The sequence below is a fragment of the Corythoichthys intestinalis genome, chromosome 8 (genome assembly GCF_030265065.1).
Source record: "Corythoichthys intestinalis isolate RoL2023-P3 chromosome 8, ASM3026506v1, whole genome shotgun sequence".
Taxonomy (NCBI): Eukaryota; Metazoa; Chordata; class Actinopteri; order Syngnathiformes; family Syngnathidae; genus Corythoichthys; species Corythoichthys intestinalis.
In genome coordinates, this window is record NC_080402.1 from 46,001,122 (window position 1) to 46,019,778 (window position 18,657).

At 40.0% G+C, this 18,657-nt stretch overlaps 1 protein-coding gene across 1 annotated transcript in view; it reads left to right on the top strand.

Moving 5' to 3' along the window:
* Positions 1–628: 628 nt before the first annotated feature.
* LOC130920906 (voltage-dependent T-type calcium channel subunit alpha-1I-like) overlaps positions 629–18,657 on the top strand; it is a 150,677-nt gene continuing 132,648 nt past the window's right edge. The window contains exons 1-2 of the mRNA XM_057844438.1: positions 629–866; positions 14,086–14,219. Of these exons, the coding sequence (XP_057700421.1) occupies positions 774–866; positions 14,086–14,219 (227 nt within the window). The 5' untranslated portion in view covers positions 629–773. The remainder of the gene's footprint in view (positions 867–14,085; positions 14,220–18,657) is intronic.

Here is an 18,657-nt window from a genome sequence, read left to right on the forward strand (position 1 = left end):
TTAAATTACCCCGTTACTGAAAAAAATAACACCGTTATGTAACAGCGTTATTTATAACGGCGTTATTCCCAACACTGCTCATTTCTAGGTGAAATTTTATGAAAGGATGGTTGAACAACCACCCATAAAAAACAAAACTTATTTCTAAGTGAAATTTTACAAAGAAAAAATAATTCTTATTCTTTTTTGTAAATGTTCTTCATCGTTTCATTCTCATGTGATTACAAATTCATTGCATAAAAATACAATGGAAAATATTTTTTTCCACTCATGATATTCTTATGCTTTTTAAGTGTTTTAATGTCATATTTTGTCTCTAAAATTATATATACTTATATATATATATATATATACCCAGTATATATATTTATTAAAAAAACATGAAATAGAAGATGGCTCATCCGTGGCAGTTAAAAAAGTATTGAGTTGCGAAACCAGAACTTGTAGGATCTCGATGCTGCCAACCTTAATAAGACGTTTTCAACCTCAGAGGACCTGTTGCTGTTTTAGCCAATGACCTCATTTTTGTCACCCAGGGCGAGAGGCCCTTCCCGACCCACGCTGCATCCGGAACTTCTTCCTGATTTTTAGCAGAAGGGAAACGAGGCCATTAGCACTGAGTCTCAAGGGGCCCAAAAAGACAGATGACAAATTAAAAACAATGATTTTAATTAAAACGCCACGTGTGTTGTAATGTTAGCATTTGTACCAGAGAGTTGTTTGCAGTTGACCTTAACCAGCTGATTGTCTTCACGTGGTTCGAGAGAGTCAGCATGATGGTCATCCTGTTGAACTGCATCACTCTAGGAATGTACCAACCCTGCCAGAACATCGACTGTTCCTCCGACCGGTGCCATATTCTTTCGGTAAGATCAATGTTTTATTTCAATTGAACTTTTTTTTTTTTTTTTTTTTTGATGACATCTCAAAAAATACGTTTAAGCGAGATGTCTTTTGCACACATTTTAAGGAAACACAACTCGAGGATCATGCTTTCATGGTCAGATCTTCAAGTCCTGAAAATGACCATCAAATTTTGAAACCATACTTCATACACATTAGCAGTATTGTTAATCTTACTTAAAAAAGTAATTAGTTGCAATTACAAATGACTTCTCCCAAAAGGTAATTTGAGTTAGTAACTCAGTTACCTACTGCACAATAAGCAGATTAGTATCCATATTACTACTACTACTACAACTCCTCATACCCCTTGTACATACAGTAAAGCTATACTGTAATTATTTGGCATTCCCTACATGCATTCACATGTTCCTGTTTTATTTCTTTATCGTTTTTAAATACATTTGCTATTTGTAAAAATATGACTACTGTTGAAATTATTATTCATGTTATATACTATTCTGGTGCTATGTATGCAATTAACCATGCAAATGAACCCTTTTTTTTTTTTTTTTTTTTTTTTAATTTACTGAGGTATAAACATTTGTACCTTTCTGTTCTGACAATGAGTACAACTAGGGTTAGGGTTAGAGTCAGGAAATCCTGAGTGGGCTTAAGTGGTTGAAGTGTTTTTCTCTTTTACGTTTTTCTGTCTGGGGACCACAGGGTTAAAATTAAATAGTCCGTGAAGTAACTATTAAATATTGAAAATGCTATCTTGCTGTCTTGTGTTTGCCAGAGCTTGCGTTCTCTGTGAAGCAGGGCGTGAGCTGCCCACCTAGCCAATAATCATTGCATTTACAACGGCATTACCATACTTTTCCCTCCTCACTTCCTGCTCTGCTCTCTCCAGGCTGGCGGCTGACGTGTGACAAAAATCAAACAACTCACGCTTCATTCAACCAAATTGTAGTAACGCGCCCCTTCATATCCATGGTAACGGTAACAACGTTGCAAGATGGGAAAAGTAATCAATTAGATTACTCACTATTAAAAGAATAGCGCCGTTACAAATGCAGTCATACTCTAACGCTGTTATTAACAACACTGCACATTAGGCACATTCAGGACATTCCCATTTATATTGGACAGTTGCAATAAGTTTGTATGTATCCCTCGAAGGACTGCGGGTCTGCTCGAGCCTTTTCCATCTGACTTTGGGCAAAGGTTGGAGGACAACCAGTAATTGTCCTGCCCACCTTCAGACCTTGGGACAATTTAGAGTCTTAAAAAAATGGAGAACCCAGAAAAAACACATAGCGATATGAGGAAAACTTCACATAGGACACAGCGCTGATTTAATTTAATCTGATTTAATCCATTACCTCGGAATGTGATATATGTGTTCATCGTCATCATCATCACGGCTCTTGCGTTGGGGCTGGTTTCCCGTCCCATTGCGTAGAGCTGACCAGGTGAGCTAGACCCCTCCAGTACTGGTGGTCTTGTGACAGCAGATTTGCATCCTTCAAGGTAACTCTGTGTTGTTGGAGGTCGTCCGCAGTGCGGGGCTTTCCTCGTGGTCGTCGCTAGCCTGCAGCCTTTGGGTCAAACTTCAGGATGGCTCTTGTCGGTTGGTGAGGAAGATGGAGAACATTTCCAAGCCAGCGAATGCATTTTGTTGTAGACTTGCTGGGGTCACCTGATGTTCTCAATGGTGCTGAGAGCTTTGCTGTCAAAGCCGTCTATTCTTGCGGCTGGTGTCTTGTTTAAGTGCCATGTTTCAGAGTCATAGAGGAGAATAGAAAGTACGGCGGTGTTGTAGATTCAGAGCTTCGTCTTCTGTGAGATGGTTTTGCCGGCAGAGTGGTTTCCAGAGAGATTGCAGGGCAGAGGCTGCCAGGGCTCTCTGGCGGAGAACCCCTGATTTAAGATTCCCGTTATCTGTCACCGTGGACCACAGATAAACAAAGCTCTTCATAGGCTCTACGGTGTCATCACCAAGCAGGATGGGGGGGTGGATCAGGTCCCTCATTGACATGCATTAATTTGGTCTTGGTCTAGCTCACGTGGAGACCAAGCAATGTTGTTGATGTGCTAAGCAGTATATATTATGGAACTTCACAAAAAAAAAAAAAAAAAAAACATGACAATGATTTATTTGACGACTACAAATTGTCATAGACTTATTAAACATATGTTAGGTTGAAAGTAGACACATTTTTTAAGAAACAATGACTCATCAAAGTCTTTTTTGTTTAACTTGTGAGACCTGATTTATGCTTCTTCGTTCCGTAGATGGCGGCACGACGGCGTAGACCCTACGTCGTCATTGAGCATTCACAGTTTCGAGTCTATGGAACGCATTGCTCTGTAATTCACCTTCAAGCCACTAGAGGGGTGTGGCTTTGTCTTTGTAGGGTTTTGGGATACTCTTGTCGAATTCCTTTAGTTTTCCTCTAGTCACAGACAGCAATGGCAAACGAGATGGAATGAGTGTGTTTGGAGCTGCAGCTAATCAATATTGGACAACTAATGTTGTTAATACAAATGTTGAGGAAGACGTTTGCGGAGGTATTTGAATGTTTGAAAAAGGCGATGTTGTTGTGATGAACAATGTTCTGAGCGGACCAATCACAGTCCTTTGACGTTCGTGTCACGACACGTTGACGTGACACGTAGTCAGGATTTAGATTTGGAGTTGCACGTCAGTGTACGGCGTAGGGTCCAAATCGGGTCTGTGTTAATGACGTAGGTCCGCCGTCACCGCAGACAGAAGCATAAATCAGCCTTAAATTATGATCTTTCCAGAACTCTAAACTTTTCGATGATAGTACTAAAACATTTTATGAAATCTAAATGGTCTTTGACGTGATTGGAACATTTTCTTGGGACTAAATTGTCTTGAATTATTATTGAAAACATACGTTTGATGGATACCATAATTTTGCTCCCTTATTGCTAGTTCGAGCAACACGTGGACAACTGGAGATGAATAACATTTTATGCCACATTGCCACTTTTCTTTCATGCTCGGGCTTCTTCTCTTTTCAGATGAATGACATTACTGTGACAATTCAGGCTTCAATGTTCATGTGTCGTCAGTGTGGTCTAGTGTACACACAACATTGCTTGAAATGATTTCTATTCATGAGAAACATTTCATAACTGATGAAATAGGACCTGTCTTGGACACATTGGACACTTGGACACTGACAATCTCGGCCCCCCAAGGTTAGATATTCTTTCATCCTTTACAACTCAAAATTATTTGACTGTTTCTAGAAGCATACTATATGAAGTCTCAGAATTTTGTCTTGAATTTTAAAAACATACTTTTAAAATCAAAGGTTGTCTTGAATCGTCACAGTTGTTAAATATCGCAAATTGTTAAAAAAAAAAAAAAAAAAAAGGATTTGTATAAGTGTCACTATAAATTAAAACATATTTGTTGATGATGTTTATGTATAAAAAAAAAAGAAAAAAAAAAAAAGAAAAAAAACATGTTTAAGCTAACTGTCTTACAAGGAAAGTAACAACGACAGGAATTTCTAGAGGCAAGGAGTGAGAAGGAGTGTTGACCCGATTGCAGGAAGGCAATTGTAAATGGTAGCAGGCATAAACAAAAATAATTGTTTTCAAAAAACACCACAAAAAAAGCACTGCGCTTTGGCACGTGCATCAAGCTCATTAGGCAAAACTACTTCATTCCTGTGATTCACTTGTAAAGAACTGTCAAACTGTGTGTGGCATTTCTTAGAAAAATTCACACTTCAGTCATCTCCTCCTCAGTAAGTTTAACTGAAAATGATCAACTTTTTCCTAAACTCAGACTGAAGAGCTTGATTTTTTCCCCATCACCCTGAAGCACTGAGATCAAAGAGTAACGACTGCTGAATCCTTATTGGAAACTGACATATAGCAATTTAAGACTGCTATACAGTAGTGTTTACAATGCTCTATTATGGTGGTTAGCACTAATAAAACAATACCTTATTCATAATCACGCCTGGGTATTTTTCAGGTAAGCTTACCTCATTATTTGTGAATATAATTTGACACACACAGACGAAAGCCTTTTTCTTTTCTGGATACTGACTAGGAAGAATTTGCTCGAATTATATGACTTGCGACGTCATAAGCAAAGGGAGGAAAGTTGAGCAGTGAACGAGTAAGGAGCATGACCATTTCACTTGGCTATAGACCCCAATCACGTGACGTCACAACTCCGCCCCCCTGACTGGTGCCACCATACTGTATTGTCCGTCATCTCATCGTGTTTACATATTACCGCTCCGTACATTCCTCCTATTACTGCGTGTTTTTCAGCTTGTCTAAGGAATCACCGCCTAGTAAACGAACCCAAAAACCTTCCTGACAATAGTTAACATTGATTAATCAAAATGGTGAAGGCATGTGTGGCAGTTGGTTGCAGTAACAGAGAAGATAAACGGTCATTTTAGTAGTTGCTGTGTGCCCATTGTTAAAAGGGCAAATCTCTAAAGCAGCACTGTTTGTTTATCTCGGTCCATGATGCGTTTGTGTCGACAGCCGTTAGACAGCGGCGAAAACATCAATATGATGGCAACACGATCGCAGACATCATCAGACGGAGACTACGAAGCTCGTCGCCACGGTCGCGCAGCAAGAAGGTGAGCGCAACAACAGGTGTTGTGCTGAAAAATAGCTGCCCTGCGTGAAATGTCCCCCCTGATGGGAGTGCCCACACGGAAACGACTTTCTTGTACCGTGAATATGTATTATTTTACTCTGCTTGAACTAATAAAAGACATACCTGTGTGATTGTCATTGGGATATGGTCGTGAAAACCTGTAGACTAATGCATTTCTGTTCAAAGATGGTTATATGGCCCAGTCCACAATTTGTTACTAAAATACAGTACTAATATTTTGTGTAATTTAATTATTTAAAACAGATCTTACAGTCATAAATCCATTACTGTAATGTGTCCATGAAAACATTTGATGTTTTCACGTCAATAAAGCGCTATAAATAAGCGATCCCTCCCGTCAGGGGGACATTTCACGCGGGGCAGCTATTTTTCGGCACACACCGGCCTGTTGTCGATCAAGTTTCATTTTACAATCGTGACAACGGTGACGCTTAGCTGACCAAATGTCGGTTTATATTCGGGCTGGTGCCGATTTTGGGTACCCGACTCCTCATCTTGACATAAACTTGAGTATGATTAGATATTTTGTGGTCTCAGAATGAGCTCTGACGCACGGGACGGGAGGAAACATCGGTTTGGGCATCAAATATGGATCTGGCGACTGGATCGACTGAAGCTTTTCCAAATAACAGGTTTTATGCAACTCATTAGTGAGTTTACAGCGTCTGAAAGCACCGAGGATTCCATAATTTGCAAGTGAATCCACCTTTAGAAACTACGATCATTGACAATACAGACACACAATGACGGATAATATGCGGCACAATACAGCGATCATGTGATTGTGTGACGTTGGTGATTGGGGTCTATAGGCAAGCGGAAGTGAGTGGGCTGGATAAGACGGTTTACCTGGACGTTTGTTGTATACGTCCCCTGCTCCATCTTGGTCTTTTGTTATATTTGGGTTTGATCAGCAGATTCCTCATGTCTTCTTTGCTAATGCCAATCAAATTAGTCACATACACCGTAAGTCTAAATGTAACAGAAAATCATTTGCTGGTGCAGTAATCAGATAAGCCCCCTCGTGGACCTCGACCGCACTCCCTACGGTCTAATCAAGCATCTAATTAAAAGGAGAACAAATCCAAATAAATCAAAGACACCCTAACGCGTGTTATTGCTGCTCTCAGCACTAAACTGAAGATCAGCTGTTGCTGCAGTTGTTGCCATTGTTGCTGGATTACAGCCTTGCTAAAGCGTTTGGATTCTTGCTGTCATCTTTTGTTTTTATGCCACTTGAGCTGCAATGTGAAATAGAAAAGTCGAGTCAGCGCTTTCCTTAAGGAGATGTTAGACACCTTCTGAAAATTGTAACGTGTGCAACCTTGACCTTTTTCTGATTGCGGAAGGCGTGGTTGCGGGCGTATATCAGAATCAGACTTCAGGGGAAAAAAAGTGGGAGAGAGAGGGACAAAAAGGGGTATTAGTAAACATCAAAACCAATTTAAAACAACTTTATAAAAATTTAGAGTCCCTCTTGGTAAAATATTAAATATTTTTAATTGAAACTTACAAAAAAATGTTTAAACATAAAAACAATTGAGACTTCAAATAAGATGCAAATGTATTCACACCAAAGATGTTCCCATAAACATTACAGAAAGTTAAGCAATTAAAGACACATTAATTTCATGTATACAGCCAAAACAATTTCTCATCACGACCTAACCAAAGTAGTTTTAACCGTCAAAACTGTACAACACTTACGGGGTCCTAACCCTATACTTTTATAGCTGTCTGAATGCTGATTTCGGGCGTTTTCCACCAATGTCCAACCACACTAGATCACACGGCTAAATCAGCCATTGAAGCAACACTATTCATTGTCGACTTTTTCCAAGAGGATGCCATCGATCATGGTTGCCGTTGCCTGCTAAAGCCACGCTGATATCGAACCTAAGAGGAGGAATGGGGGTCCGCAACTCTATGGATACAAGCGAGAGGAATTCTATTAACTCCTACTCCACAGCCTCCCTCCCCTGGAGAGACCGATCAATTGGTTGCATGTGTGTGTAAAGTTAGTGTGCATGTGTATTTGTGTGTGCTAACAGGCCTGAGACGTATGCCTGCACGCAACACCCACTCTTCCACCTTTGACACGGGTGCGAGGGTGAGGGGTTTCGAGGGGGGGGCTTCTGACAAGCAAGATGCTCACAGCAGCATGCAGACCACATGCTAAGCTGGTGAGTCATGGCGAGCAGCTTCCAGTGGGCGTCAAAACGAGTCAGAGCTGCACAAGAGAAACGTGGACTTTGCCAGGCTGTGATTTTTTTTTTTTTTTTGCGTAATGGACATTCTGCCAGCTTTTGGACCTAGATTCTCTATCAAAACGAATTAGTCCTCAATTTCTTTTCTTTATCTAATGTGCTGTAACATGTATTCGGGAATGTTCAAAGACAAAGTAGGTTTTAGACAATGTTGACACAATTACTTTGAAAAACTTCTTTAAAGGGAACCTCAGACTTAAAGACTCTAATAAACCACAATTGTTCTCTTTTTTTACTATAATATTTTATTAGAAACACATAAATTATTGACATTGATTTAAAAATCTATAATATTTAGTACATGTTTTGACCTAAGGAAGGCGCCATGTTTTATGGACACTCGGGGTGATGACCTAGATTGTCACTGTCACTCGACAAATACCACCAGGTTACTGCAATTCCTTCTAGGCGGTGAGACGTCCAATACATACGTTCATCAGTGAAAATCGGCAAGTCCTTACTATTTGTGTTTTTATTGAGTCTTTTATTACCTTTCCATTGCCTCAAAATACATTTACATGTGTTTCCGTCTCATACTTTTAAGCATAGTGTTTTCTTGTGGTAGCTTTAAAGAGTAAATGTGAAGTAATTTCATAACATGCCAAATAGGGTCACAATTAAAGTAAATAAACATTGTCCAATGAATAAAGCATGAAAAAATAATTTATATTTTGTATATTTGAAAAATAATCACGTTTCCGAAGTTCGAGCCTGAAAGGGGACGAACCCGGAAGTGATACGTCACACCGAGAACAGCCCTTCAAACAATGATTCAAACAGCGATATAAGCGATAGATCGAGCGCAAGGGAGGAGATCCAAGTTTTTGAAGGGTTGGAGGAAGAAGAGGATGTTGGAATTTTATGTTGGACCTAACATGTATTAGCCAGACGCTAATCAGGATGCAAACAATGTGCCTGGACTACCTGACATGGAATGGAGACAAGACCTATCGAGATTACAAGATTGGTAAGATATAGGCTGTTATTATTTTCATGATTTGAAGATGCAGGCATTTGCACATCATTTTATGTTTTTTGTCTATCCGATGACATTGTTTAAAAAATAATAATAATCAGACTTCATGTTCACTTTGGCAGATCCAGCAGCTCTCGCGCATATAAAATAATAACATAAAAACGTTGGGGGGAAAGAAGGAGATGAGTCGTTGATGGCTTTCTCCATGTTATTGTGGCAACAATAAGAAAACAAAATGATAGCGGACTGCCACCACATTCGACCGCAAAGTTTTGCTTCTCGCTCATCTCCCCCTCCCCCTCCTACTACTTACAGCTCTCCAGTCCCAGCGTCTCTTAAACGGATCGTGCATAGTGTCTTGTTATGAGCTTTTTGTTGACAAAGGTATCGAACACACGACGTGCTGACAACTTTGTTTGGACCTAACAGTACGAACCAGCTAGGGGCTCTCGGCAGGCTAGGCGGAGCGATAGATAGAGCCTGTGCCTGTCTATCACACTCCCGCGTCACGTGACCAAAACAAAAGTAACGTTGCGTGCACTTCAGGGTACCTCGAAAAACATTATATCAGAATATTACACTCAGTTACAACATTACAGTATAAAATAAAATAATAATGGTGCACTGAGAAGCTGGACCAACAAATCACACTCCTGACATTTAAAAAAAAAAAAAAATTTTAATTTGCGGCATCTTGAGAGCAAGCAGCCAGGATCAAATGGTATTTCAACATGCCAAAAAGACTGTTGCATTTACTGTCTTTTTCAAAAAGAAGGAAGATGGTTCAAAACGAGTCAGAGAAGCACATAGAAAAGAAAGAAAAAAAGGAAAGTCCCACAGCATGGCAAGTGGGCATTTGCGTTTTTGTTTTCAGCCCCATTTTCTGCATAATGTAATGGTCATCTATCCAAAAATCACACTTACTTTTTTGTAAATCCTTGATCATAAGCAGTGCGAACAAAAGATGTCCATTTACGTGCCCTGCTATCCTTCAGCCACTCATACAACTTTTCTTTAGATTGAGAACAGTACATCGCCACACACAGCCGTGGCATCTTACCGAGAAGCAATGCAACAATACTGTGTATATGGCTGACTTCCCTCGCAGTTCTCGGTGTGACGTCAATTCCGAAGATTTCCGAAGATTGTCGAAGAAAAGCATTTTCGTTGTTAAGGGCGTTGCTATGGGTTAAACAAAGAATCTGGAAGGGTTGCGTTAAAAGAAAAATAACGAAAATATGCTTATAATTGTTTAGCCATTGATAATATTCAAAAACATGGTTGACCAACCTTACTTCACATTTGGCTTTTAAAGCAGATTGTTGATCTGTTGACCACATTAGTCACGTAGCATATTTAAACCACCCATATTTGATATTACTACGTTTAAGTATTTTCTTAAGGCATCGTTAGTATGTTATGTCTGTATGCATCTAAACAAAGCAAGCTGAAAGCGCACAGTAGTACTTTGGGTGTCAAATTCGCCTCTTGTACTTGTTTCACAGGTGTAGCACATTTTGAATGTTTTTTCTTTCCTACTCATGTCACATCTGATCCTGTCTTTCCTTTTCATTTTGCTTTTGCTGCTTGTTTTGTGAAATAACGACAGTGCTGTCATGCTCATTAATGTGTTTCTCGGGTTCAAATTGAAAGGGTTGGACAGATGACATGTTTATGTCGCTAGAGTCATACTCTGGAAGACCGGTGTTGTGCCGAAAAATATCCGCCCCGCGTGAAATGTCTTCCCTGACGGGATCGCCCTAACGTCACTCGTACAAACAGCTTTTTCTTACCAATCGATTGACACGGAAACGACTTTCTTGTACTGTGAATAGGTATTATTTTACTCTGCTTGAAGTAATAAGTCTTGTACTGTGAATATGTATTATTTTACTCTGCTTGAAGTAATAAATCTTGTATTGTGAATATGTATTATTTTATTCTGCTTGAACTCATAAATGTCATACCTGTGTGATTGGGATATGGTCGTGACGTGAAAACCTGTAGACCAGACATGTCCAAAGTCCGGCCCGGGGGCTAAATGTGGCCCGTGGTCAAATTTCATTCGGCCCGCAGCCTCTGTCATAAAATCAATAACGTCTGGCCCGCACACAGACTTAATAAATTGGTCAGCAGTACTACTACCAGCATATGAAGTAGCTCACACACTAAATGCTGCTCCTCATTTACCCACTAAAAGGCAGCAGCACTCTCAGAAACATTACCCTGTGTGATATTAAAAGAAAGCTGACTGCGACGGCCGACGCTTCAAGGATAGGTGGACATTGGACTATTTCATCACGAAAATATGCAACAACTGTGTCTGCCTCATTTGCAAATAGACAGTCGCTGTTTTTAAAGAGTTCAATGTGAGGTGATATTACCAAACAAGACACGCTGACATGTACGACAAGATTAACGGGAAGATACGCAGCGAGAAATTGAAGCAACTTGAAGCTCGTTTAATTTCCCATTTGCAGTATTTCACAAGAACCCGAGAGTCGAAAGAGAACGCCACTAAGGCTAGTTGCGGGATTGTTGAAAATTATTTTTTAAAAAGTAATAAAGCAAATGTGACACACATAATGGCTTACTAAAATTTGCTTAAATATATTTTTCTACGTAAAGGCCGTCAGCCAAGGTCGGCCCTCCACATTTTTACCACACCAAATCTGGCCCCCTTTGCAAAAAGTTTGGACACCCCTGCTGTAGACTAATACATTTCTGTTCAAAGATGGTTACGTGGCCCAGTCCATGATTTGTTACTAAAATACAGTACTAGTATTTTGTGTAAATGGTAAATGGTATTATACTTATATAGCGCTTTTCTACCTTTAATTTATTTATCTATTTAAAACTGATTTTACAGTCATAAATCCATTACTGTTGTGCGTCCATGAAAACATTCCATGTTTTCACCTCAATAAAGCGTTATAAATAAGCGCCCCTGTCAGGGGAGATATTTCACGTGGGGGGTAGGGTGTCCCAGGCCCCCTATATAAAATACATATTAACAGATTCGGACTCGCACACCCCTTCATTGTATTCCACTTGCTAAAAGAACCGAGCACACGAAATTTCACTCCCATAGCTGGTTGCTAAGGCTTCCCTCATTGACATTCCTACTGGACTGGCAGTGGTTAACGTGTCAGTCTCGCACTCTTCTGACTAACGATCGCCTCTCTCCCAGACTGATTGTCTACCTTGCACAATTCACATTGGACAAGGTGTTACATGCACTGGTGCAATACAACTGAAGTGCAATACAACTGGATAGTAGCAATACAACTGAAGACAGGGAAGTGACAGCCGCACTACTGGAAGCTGGCCTTGTCAGCCGTGGGGAATTGGCGGCGGTGATGTTCGACGACCTGAAAGATGAGCTGCCGCTCGTCTTCGTCCTTCGTCAGGCACTGGTTGAAGTCGTTCGCCAGCTTTACCGCTCGCTCGGCAACATCATTCACCGACTTCAGCTCGGACACGACAACTGGAACAACCCACAGATCCGCGACTGTGGCTGGGAGAGGCAGCTTTAGGCAGTGGAACAGGTTCTGCGACCTCCGGGTCGCTGAAGTCGCCCAGGTCAGCCCTCTTGAGTGTAAGGGTCCTCCTTCCTTCCAGCCACCGCAGTTCCTTCCCTTTCTCCTGAGCCTCATAGAGGTTGTGCAGCATCTTGGCCTTCTCCTCTTCCTCGGTCTTCGTTGAAAACATCGCCAGGGGGGCCAAGTCCTCGCTCAAGTACCAGAGATGCCCACGGAACTTCTTGAGCGCAGCCGAGCCGACTTCACTGTCAACAGCTGTGTATCTGTCCAGCTCCTCGCACCTCTCCAGGTCGTTGACAGGTGCATCGACGGTCACTGGAGCTTCGAACCACTGCTTGAGGTAGACCGTCACTGCGAACACGTTGATCTTGCGCAGAGCTCTTGCTTCATGTGGAGTGAGTTGGAACTGCTTCCGGAAGATGTAGATTTTTAGCGAGTAGATGCCTTTGGCCATACATCGAGCCCGGTGGTACGCCCCAGGCCGGTTGAAGCGGTCAACTTCTGTCCTGGGGCCCGTGAGGAAGAAGCGGGCGAGGAGGAGGAACTCGCGGTAGTCGTCCCTGTGGTGGGTGGTCTCCAGATGGCTGTCGATAAACCCCACGACTTCATCTTTCTTAAGACGCACCCACTCGGAGAGGTTCTCGTTCGGATCGTCGTCAAAGGGAGATGCCTTCGAGTGGTCCAAAAAATTCCATTCTACTTTAAAGTGGACGAACAGGGAAATATCAGGGCTAAAGGATCGGAAAAAGAGGTCGAAGACAGCCGCGATGACTAGTTCCATGGTATGATCGCTTGAAAGTGCGATTTTCTCAAAGTAAAGTCACATTCTATCAGAAAAAGACTTGCTTAAACCACCTCCCACATGGTAAGCTTCCCAAATCCGATGAGTTTTTCAAAATCGGTGATATTTAGGTTTCAGATAGCTTTTCTGGATCGGCCACTATCAACACCAGGTCAAGGCAATTCCGCATACATTCTATGCATGTGAGTGCAAATGGACAGTTTGAAAACAGATCAGGATCACACCCCTACCCGGCTGGCTCCTGTATACGGCATAGCAGACATTACATGTGCTCTGAGGGACCCCTAAATATTAAGCGATCATAGTGAATTTTTTCTCACAGTACTTTGGCAAGAAGTGGAATGCATTGAGAGGGTGTGCGAGATTAGTTTCCTGGATTTACTTTTTTGGGACACCCTAGCGAGGGGGTTATTTTTCGGCACAACACTGGCAGCGTAACCATGTGACATCGACGTTAACAACAATGACGACCTACTGGTTAAACTAACTTTATAAATTGTTTAAAAACGAAAACATCTCGAGGGGTTTCAATATCAAATTATTTTAACTTATAATAACATTTATCTTTAAAGAACTACAAGTCTTTCTATCCGTGGATCCCTTTAAAAGTGCCTGTTACATTCAAAGGATCTATAAATTACCAAGGTGCTTTTTTGGGGGTGTGGGGGGGGGGTATTTAGCATTTACTTATGCACAGTATTCATTTTTCATTATTTTAAACTATGGAAGATCATTTCTAAATGACACTATGTTAAATTTCTCAGAATTACTGATACATATTGCCCTAAGGGATATTTGCCTCCAGAAAATGTTATTTTAAATGTAAATTAAATGTTGTTTACTTAAAAAAAATAAATAAATAAAACATTCGATTGATTTCTACTATTAAACAGTGGTGTGCCTGAAGCTCTGTTATGACCTTGATGATGAGTACAAGATGTTTGTGTTTTTTGACCTGGCAGGCCTTTGATGCATTCATTTACATTTTCTTCGCTCTGGAGATGGTCATCAAAATGGTGGCGCTGGGAATCTTTGGCCGACGCTGTTACCTGGGAGACACCTGGAACCGCCTGGATTTCTTCATTGTCATGGCAGGGTGAGAAATATAACATTTTAAGTGTTGTTGTTTGTTAATGTCCCAACACAGTTCCTAACTCTAACAGCAGTCTCAACTTTGCATCGAAAGTGATGTAATTTACTAAATGGGTCAATCTGTCATAAGGATTCATTAATATTCATGACAGGTATTGCCATCATAATGACAGCCCTATGACACTGTCATAAGAAGCATTGAATTAAAGTGCAACCCTAATTCTTTCCAACAAAAAACATCTTGGCAAAATGCGATGATACCCTTAAAAGAGCTCTTGTTGTAAAAGCGTGCCAGTGTTTCACCATATCTTTATGGACATGAGAAAACCAGGTAATTGGTATGAAGATAGAGGTGCTCACGCCTTTTAACGGTACAACTCCAACTTTCCAAAGCAAAAACTTGCACCTATGTGTCTATGACACTACCAAAATTCAATTCCATTCAAAATTGTTCTAAAATGCTTTTGCCGCAGACTTATGCTGGTCCAGATTTGGATGGTATACCAAAATACGTCCAATAGCTTCAGTAATTATGTTTTTCAAATGACCTTATGTGCTTACAGTATGACACACACACAAAAAAAAAAAAAAACGTTCAACACCGTAACTTATCTTCCTATGTCACTTCCAAAATGTTATTTTGATCGACACAAACCTTCAGCTCCATTAGGTCAAGCCTATGTAGCAGACATCTTCAAAGTTTGAAGTTTGTACTACAAAAACTCACTGGCGCTCAAAAAATGTGCTCCAAATGAGCTCCCCGGTGCTGGAGGCACATTTGGATCCGGCAGGCAAAGTTCTCGATGACCCTCCCGCGCTCGACCAGAATGTGATTGTCTGTTAGTGTCTTTACCATAGAGGTTATGCACAGTCGTGTGGGTTCTGAACTTGTCGATCCATCTGTAGATCATTAAGTGGACAGGAAATTCATGAATATCTGAACAATTCTTTGAATTGCAATTGAGCTGTGTGGATAGACTTCATCCGAAAATATGCCTCGACTATAAATGTCTTTTCCTCAGTAGTCCATGGCATCTCAAAGGTCAAATTTGGTGGACTATCAGAACATTAATTATACTTGGTAAATCCGAAAAATTGAAAGAATTAATTATTTCAAAAGTTATTCATGGTTAGGAAAATGTATTCATTTTTTGTGTGTGTCACCCTGTATTTGCCGAAGTTCTCAACAAGAATCCCTGTATGCCTAAAAAAGACAGACAAAAAAAAAAAGACTTCAGAATTCAACACCCAAAACACCTTTCACACAGCAATATGACACTTGAACACAACATCTTTAATGAGTTCCAGGAGAATATGACCAAAAAGACATTTCACTTTACTGTAACCAACAGTAGGGTAATTCTAACCCTTTTTGCAGTTGTCCTTCAGAGCCAAACTTTATTTATTTGATACCAAATTTTAACAACGTATATGCTATACTAAACAACAAAACTTAGTTGTGAACAAATTTGTCATTCTGTGTGTGTGTGGTATTTTGATTTGGTTCTTTAATTCTTTAATTAATTCGGGCACAAGCAGCAACTGTTATGATGCCACTACTGTATCTGTACAAATTAAATTATTAATGTTTTTTTTCCATTCGTTGAAGTCGTTATTAGCACAATATCACTATGATTGGCTACCCCCTCCAGCACGGATGACAATGATGCCCTAGTAGTTCAACTCAACTCATAGTCATATGAGTTTGTCGTTCAGCATGCTTTTCGCTTCTTACTTAATGAATCTTTCACCAGATGTGATGGGAAATAATTGACTGCTCCATGAGAATGAAGCATAGCAATTAAATGCGCATAAAAATAATTATAGAATCTTCATGTTTTATTCAACAATGCTGTAAAATGAAAATGATATATGGTAAAGAATTGTCAAATCGACTTTACAAGTCGCTATATTAATGCTACCCTCCTTTTGCTTAAAGCTTGTTTAATGACAAACACACACGCTAAAATGGATTACCACATTTAAATTATTTATCTTTGAGTGTTGACCTTTGCACGATATCTGTGGCACCGTAATGATATCTGGAAGAGAAATCGAATGCCCACAATCATTTGAAATACATCCTGAACATGTCTAAAATGATTTCAAAGAAGTACTCACATCTGAAAACACACATTAAATCTTCCATTTTGGGTCTAAGCAACTATCTGGGGGCATTCTTGACCTTTTCCCTAGTATGTTCCATGGAGGAACCTGTTCTCCAAAATGTATCCTACTGCTACTCAATTGTAAATGTGTACATTCTAGGATCTAAACAAATTGAAAAAAATGTTTACTGTATTGTGTGTTGGTGTAACAAGGCAGTAATTTTGATGACTTGGCATAAAATATAGAACTATATACAATAAAGGGATTGCGACCAAGTTACTTTTGGAAATTTGACCCCGGAAGTCAGTTTAAAATTTGCAAAATTGCATTTTGTGGACATTTCGGGTAAAAGAGGTAAAAAAAAAAAAAAAAAAAAAAAAAAAAAGGTACAGGAAATCTTTCATTTCTGCCCGAAACAACATTTCAGAATCCTTTTTTTGCCTTTTTTTGTTTGCCTTTCAAAATTCATTTCAGAGGATGTTTTTCTGGTTGCTAACAAATTTGAACAATGTACAGTATACCAGCCAGATAGGCTTTACTACAATAAATTCTTAGTTGTTGTTTATGGTAACATGGCTTCTGAGTTTGGTTGTTGTCAACAGCAAGATGCCGCAACAGTGCAAAAATGCTATTTGTAAGACATTACTAGCATGAAAAGATTCAAGTAAATAGAAAGTCTGCCATTTTTGAAACAAATATTTATTCATTTGTGACATTTTTAGGTGTCTTTCAAAATTTAAACCAAAAACTGTCCCTCTGTCCAATGACACTGTCGTTTTTTTGTTCTATTAATTTTTGTTTATTCGGTCAAATTGTTTGAATTAAAGAATTAATGCTGCTAATCAATTTGAATTTATTATTATTTGGTGATTTTATTTTTAAAAATTCAGTATCAAATGGTCAAAAAATACAAACCTGGTTTGGTTGACCTTGGGAAATTGTGTAAAATGTAAATAAAAACAAAATAGAACGATTTGAAAATCCTTCTCAACCCATATTAAATTGAATACGCTACAAAGACATTATATTTAATGTTCAAACTGATCAATTTAATTGTTTTTTGCCAAATAATAATTAACTTAGAATTTCATGGCTGCAACACGTCCAGTAGAAGTTGGGAAAGGTGGCAAACATACCGAGAAAGCTGAGAAAAGCTCATCAAACACCTATTTGGAACATCCCACATGTGATCAGGCTAATGGGAACAGGTGGGTGCCATAAAAGGAGCCCCTCAAAACATGCTCAGTCATCCACAAGCAAGGATGGGGCGAGGTTCACCACTTTGTCCACAACTGCGTGAGAAAATAGTTGAACAGTTTAAGAACAAAATTTCTCAAAGCAAAATTGCAAGGAATTTAGGGATTTCAGCATCTACGGTCCATAATATCATCAAAAGGCTCAGAGAATCTGGTGAAATCAATGCATGTAAGCGCCACGGCCGGAAACCAAGACTGAATGACCGTGACCTTCAATCCCTCTCAGATGGCACTGCCTTAAAAACCGACATGAGTGTGTAAAGGATTTCACCAAATGGGCTAAGGAAAACTTTAGAAAACCACTGTCAGTAATTACAGTTTGTCACTACATCAGTAAGTGCGGGTTAAAACTCTACCATGCAAAGCAAAAGCCGTTTATGAACAACATCCAGAAACGCTACCGGGTTCTCTGGGCCCGAGCTCATGTAAATTGGACTGATGCACAGTGGAAAAGTGTTTTGTGGTCTGATGAGTCCACTTTTCAAATAGTTTTTGAAAACACTGGACGTTGTGTCCTCTGGACCAAAGAGGAAGCGATCCATCCGGACTGTTATCAACGCAAAGTTCAAAAGCCAGCATCTGTGATGGTATGGGGGTGCATTAGTTCCCATGGCATGGGTGACTTACATTTCTGTGAAGGCTACATAAATGCTGAAAAGTACATACAGATTTTGGAGCAAAATATGCTACCATCCAAGCGACGTCTTTTTCGTGGACGCCGCTGCTTATTTAAGCAAGATAATACCAAGCCACATTCTGCACGTGTTACAACAGCGTGGCTTCGAAGTAAAAGAGTCCAGGTTCTCCCCTGGCCCGCTTGCAGTCCAGACCTGTCTCCTATTGAAAATGTGTGGCGCATTATGAAGCGTAAAATACGACAGAGAAGACCCCGTACTGTTGAACAACTGAAGCGGTTCATCAAGCAAGAATGGGAAAGAATTCCACATGAGCAGCTAAGAGAATTAGTCTCTTCTCTTTCAAAACGTTTATTGAGTGTTATTAAAAGGAAAGGTGACGTAACAAAGTGGTAAACATGCCCTTTCCCAACTTCTACTGCACGTGTTGCAGCCATGAAAT